At 41.1% G+C, this 4,480-nt stretch overlaps 1 protein-coding gene across 1 annotated transcript in view; it reads right to left on the bottom strand.

Annotated features, from left to right (window-relative positions):
• The window catches only part of mmp2 (matrix metallopeptidase 2), a 15,204-nt gene extending 13,834 nt beyond the window's left edge, over nucleotides 1-1,370 (bottom strand). The window contains exons 1-2 of the mRNA XM_010793671.1: nucleotides 871-1,370; nucleotides 478-704 (exon numbers count right to left, since the gene is read on the bottom strand). Of these exons, the coding sequence (XP_010791973.1) occupies nucleotides 478-704; nucleotides 871-1,023 (380 nt within the window). The 5' untranslated portion in view covers nucleotides 1,024-1,370. The remainder of the gene's footprint in view (nucleotides 1-477; nucleotides 705-870) is intronic.
• Nucleotides 1,371-4,480: the final 3,110 nt, after the last annotated feature.

Here is a 4,480-nt window from a genome sequence, read left to right as displayed (position 1 = left end):
GGGGTCAGACGGGGCCAAGCTGTGGTCCATCTCTCAAAACAAACAGACTCTGGCTTTGTTTTTATACTTTTGTTCACTCATCAAAAGCAGCTTTAGGAATAATGTTCAAACTGTAGGGATATTGAATGACTCAGACATATTTCAAGTAGTTTCTCAATACTTACGGTTGGATTTATGGGAAGTAGTTGGGTGGGGCAAACTCATTTTAAATTTGGCACTATACTGTATATATTATAATGTACTGGTTTTACATGCAATGCATATCAAAAAACCTCGGCGAATGTGTATCTTGTATCAAGGGCCATACTGCTTAAAACTTCCATGATGTCATTTTTACGAGTATTACTAAGTTAGTTTGAATTAATTGGGACCCACTCCCATAATAAAACCCCCCTTGCAGGATGCAGTTTAGCTCTTAAAGTGCAAGATAATCCAATGCTTGCTCAGTAAAGGTGTAGGTAAAGTTAATCCTCTGACCTGTAAGTAATGTCTTTTTTCTGCCACATGGGTTTCCTGTGGAAGAATTGGTAATTGGCCACATCTGGGACGCCACAGCGGGGCTTTTTCATGATATCCACAGTTTTGGGGTCAATCTCTCCAGTTTCTTGCAGAGAGAAGAACTTTTGCATTTTCTTCAGGGTGTCCTTGAGCACCATGAGGTTACATCTGTCTTGTGGGCATCCATAAAACTTATTCAGATAGTGCTTAAGGAGAAAAAAAGACAAACAAATGGTTAAACTCTTCTGAAATAGGCAAAGTATTCATATGAAATGATTGCAATACTTAAATGCAATATATATTACCCAGCACTTTACAGTTGACTGACCCAGTAAGTACGTTTTAAAAAAAAAAAAAAAGCAATAAACTTACCAGAGCAACTTCTTTGTCTGTTCTTGGAGTATCGTCTCCTGGAAACCTGATAATAGGCGAAGGGGCAGCATATGTTGATTGAAAAGCCATGAACTGAAACAAAAACACTTTGAGAACAATCCGACGACAGCTGAATATCATCGAAGAGCCCATTTTCACAAAAAAACAAGCTTTGGTAAATGCCGTTCGCTCTGAGTTGCACTCCTTTCCCCCTTCAGCTTGTGTTGCTTCTGCTCCTCTGCAGGGCTTTTTTCTCCTCAACGGGACATCCTGCACCTCGGCTCTATGAACTTTCTCAGTTCTGCTTGCACATGCACTTTTCTCCCGAGAGCTTTCTGCGCACGCTCCAGGTTGAGAAATAGGAGCAATCAAACACAGGAATTATTTCACCATTACTCATGTGGGTGACTTATCACTCGGCCTCTTTAAAAAACACGAGTTAGATACTCTCTTCTAATTAAAAAGTATATGCAATGTCCAGAAATGACACTTCGTTGCTGTTGTGAGCCTACAAAGCACTTTGAATGGCCTTGTGTTGAAAGGTGCTATATAAATAAACTTGCCTTGCTTTGCCTTGCCTTACATATTTTGACATCACGCCCCTTTTGAGAACTAAATGTTGCAGAAATTATTGGAAGTTATATTCCATCATGGTTGATGCAAATCATTTAACCGTAAACGACGTGCATTTTTTATACTGCTTGATTTGAATTAAGCTAATATTTGGGCACAGGCTATGTTATTGCAGTTGGTTTGGTGAGTAACTTATATTGATTGCATTTATGATGTACTTATTTACATATAAAATGACCTGTCAGTGTGTCTCTACTTCTTCAGTAGACACACAGACGCCCAGCTGTAGACAGGCCAACGTTATTTAAAGGGTTACATTGACCTCTGGTGGCGAGATGTGAAAACTCACCTCAGGTTGAAAAGGCCTCATCAAGCCCACAAACCTGGTATGATTGATCCTTCTCTCTTCTTTGGTTTTGTTCTGTTAAGTATCTGATAGATTTGAATGTTATCACTGTGTTATATGCTTTCTATGATGTGACATTAGTGTGAAGATCCTATCGTGAGAACTAAATGCAAATAACGTTATAACCACTTTGTAATAAGTTACATTTTTAATTTCCATCTATTTTATTGCTTTTTTCCCTGTACTTTACCTTACTCCAGGGATGTCATTATAAAACCATGCTGCACTGCAGACCACTGAATCATCACAGGCTGAATCTGAAATAAGTTCCTAATCATTTCCAGATATTCAGATCACAATGTAGTGACTCACACAGAAGCTGTAAGAGTGGGTTGTTTAAGGTTGCAGCAGAGAGCCATCAGTATGACTGCCCTCCGGTGGCTGACATGCGCGTTGCATCTCTGTTGTTATGAGGCCCTTGGAGCCATTCCTCTTTACTGACTTGTAGTGTACGGTATAGATTAGGATTTACTTTAACTCTCTTTGACATCTCTGTGTTTCCGCTTTCATACTGGATTACTCAGAACAGCATATATGAGGAGACTCTTTAATGGAGAAAGCTGAAGGACTTTTCTTTTTTTTTTTGCAAAGAGATCTGACAGATGGATAGCTCACAAACAGGATTTCGTGGTATATCTAGCAAAGCAATTTCCCTTCCCTTTAGCCAGAGTACAGTTAATTTTTCATAACCAGGGCGGCTGTTGGTGGTTGCAGAGTGAATTTAACATCCATTTTCTAACAATATCCAGGGCCTGTCACTTTGGAGCAGGAGCTTTATTTCATGCACTGATACATGCTGCCATCTCCTCTAACTGACACACTCTCAGTGATCTCTGGCAGAGCCGTGGAGCAGGATGGCTACCTATTAAATGTACATGGGCCTGCCTCTCCAAATAGAAAACGCTGAGATGTGAGAAGTTGAGCCACAGCTACAGTAATTGAATGCCTTTGTGCATATGAATGCAATTTTGCAGGCGAAAGTGGCATAAAGAGATTTAGATGATAAGGTTTGATTTGCATGTAAATTGTTTTCTTTTTTCTTCCCCCGTTGAATACTTCAGCTTCGTCTAGATTGAAGCAGCACACAATGTGTGTGTGTGTTTTGATGAAATACTGTTGGCTTTTCTAAAAATGTGCATCTTGTTGCTGTTGATTGCCAGTGCATCTCTTTCATTTGTATTTGTTTGTCGCCGAGACGGCTGGTTTAAACACAATCATGGTATGCCCTGTTTTACACTAGTGGAGCTTATTTGTGCTTCAACGTTTACATTGCAACATAATAACACATGTCACCTTCATTACAGACTATTTATTTTGAATTACTTTTCGGGGTTTTTACACATGCAACTTGATGCTATGCTACAATGTGCTTGCTCTGGTCATACACCATAGAAACTCGTGTCATTAATTATGAGGATGAGTGGCTTTCTCCAGCATGCCAGCAATGCCTGCTCCTGCGACTGGGAATGGGACATTCTGGACATGAAGGCCAGGCGTATCATGGCTCTCCAGCTGGCTCTGGATCTTCAGGCCCACTGATTGACCTCGGTCCAGCTGAACAGACCGCAGCCCTGGATGTCACCCTCTTCCCTCAACCCGGTCCACTGGCTTCTGCAAGGACCCAGACAGATTCTCTGATGGGTCATCAAACCAAACTGCCTGTATGGTTGGCTAGCACTAAGGTCATGAATGACAAATATCACAGTCCCCCTGCTGCTCCTCTCCTCAATCCCACTCAGAGGGCTTGAGAGTGTGTAATGTTCACTGCTGTTTGGTCCTGCCTTGAATTCATAGTTAGCCTGCTGTGTAGTTAACACTGACACTGAGTGGTTTAGAATCAGTGTATTGGCATTGTTTGTTTTATGTGCTTTGCAGGAGTAATTAAGCAATGGTTGCTGAGTAAATGAATGCAGCAACAGCACTGTCAATAAATCTGTTTCAAGATAACTTAATTTGGCTAAGCACTGTGTTACAGAACACTGTGACACATATTATATCACTCGGTTTGCAACATTCTGATGATGAATTATTGAACATAAATCCATTATCTTGAACATATTTTATTTATGAATGCACCAAGACACTGGAGGACTTTAACACTGCAGGGTAATTATTGTTCCACATTGTGTCACCACTCTACTCTCAGATGCAACAGCCTGAGCAAACTGCAATGAATCAAAGATGGCAAGTTTTGATTGACATTTTGTGTGTGCACAAGGCCCAAAGCGACATTAGCCGAATTGCTTTATTTAATGCTTTCTCCCACATTCTGTTTCTCTTTTAGCACGCCTTGTAAACACTGATGCAATAATGCATTCCATTATACAGAGGAGAGGAGATGAGTGTCTCTCGTGGCTCCTCTCCATCTCAATAATAGGTCAACAGCTGTATTAAAAAAATTAATCACATTCTTGGCAGTTGCAAAGGTTAGCCGCGACGCTCCGAGATGCAATATTGGAAGCTCAGATCAGCAGCAAATCTCGGCGGAGATGAGGAAGAGTTGCCTTTGATGAGTACAGCATGTAAATGATTTGTGTGTGTTTATAGGACACGGGGCTGGCCCTGCCTCACTCCAAGACAGCGGTGTCGGCACCACTCTGTGGCAGACGCTGGCAACAGCAGATGGAAATA

The sequence above is a fragment of the Notothenia coriiceps genome, unplaced genomic scaffold (genome assembly GCF_000735185.1).
Source record: "Notothenia coriiceps isolate Sejong01 unplaced genomic scaffold, NC01 NC01_scaffold00037244, whole genome shotgun sequence".
Taxonomy (NCBI): Eukaryota; Metazoa; Chordata; class Actinopteri; order Perciformes; family Nototheniidae; genus Notothenia; species Notothenia coriiceps.
The sequence above is the reverse complement of the archived record's forward strand: the minus strand, read 5'-3'. Positions and strand labels throughout refer to the sequence as shown.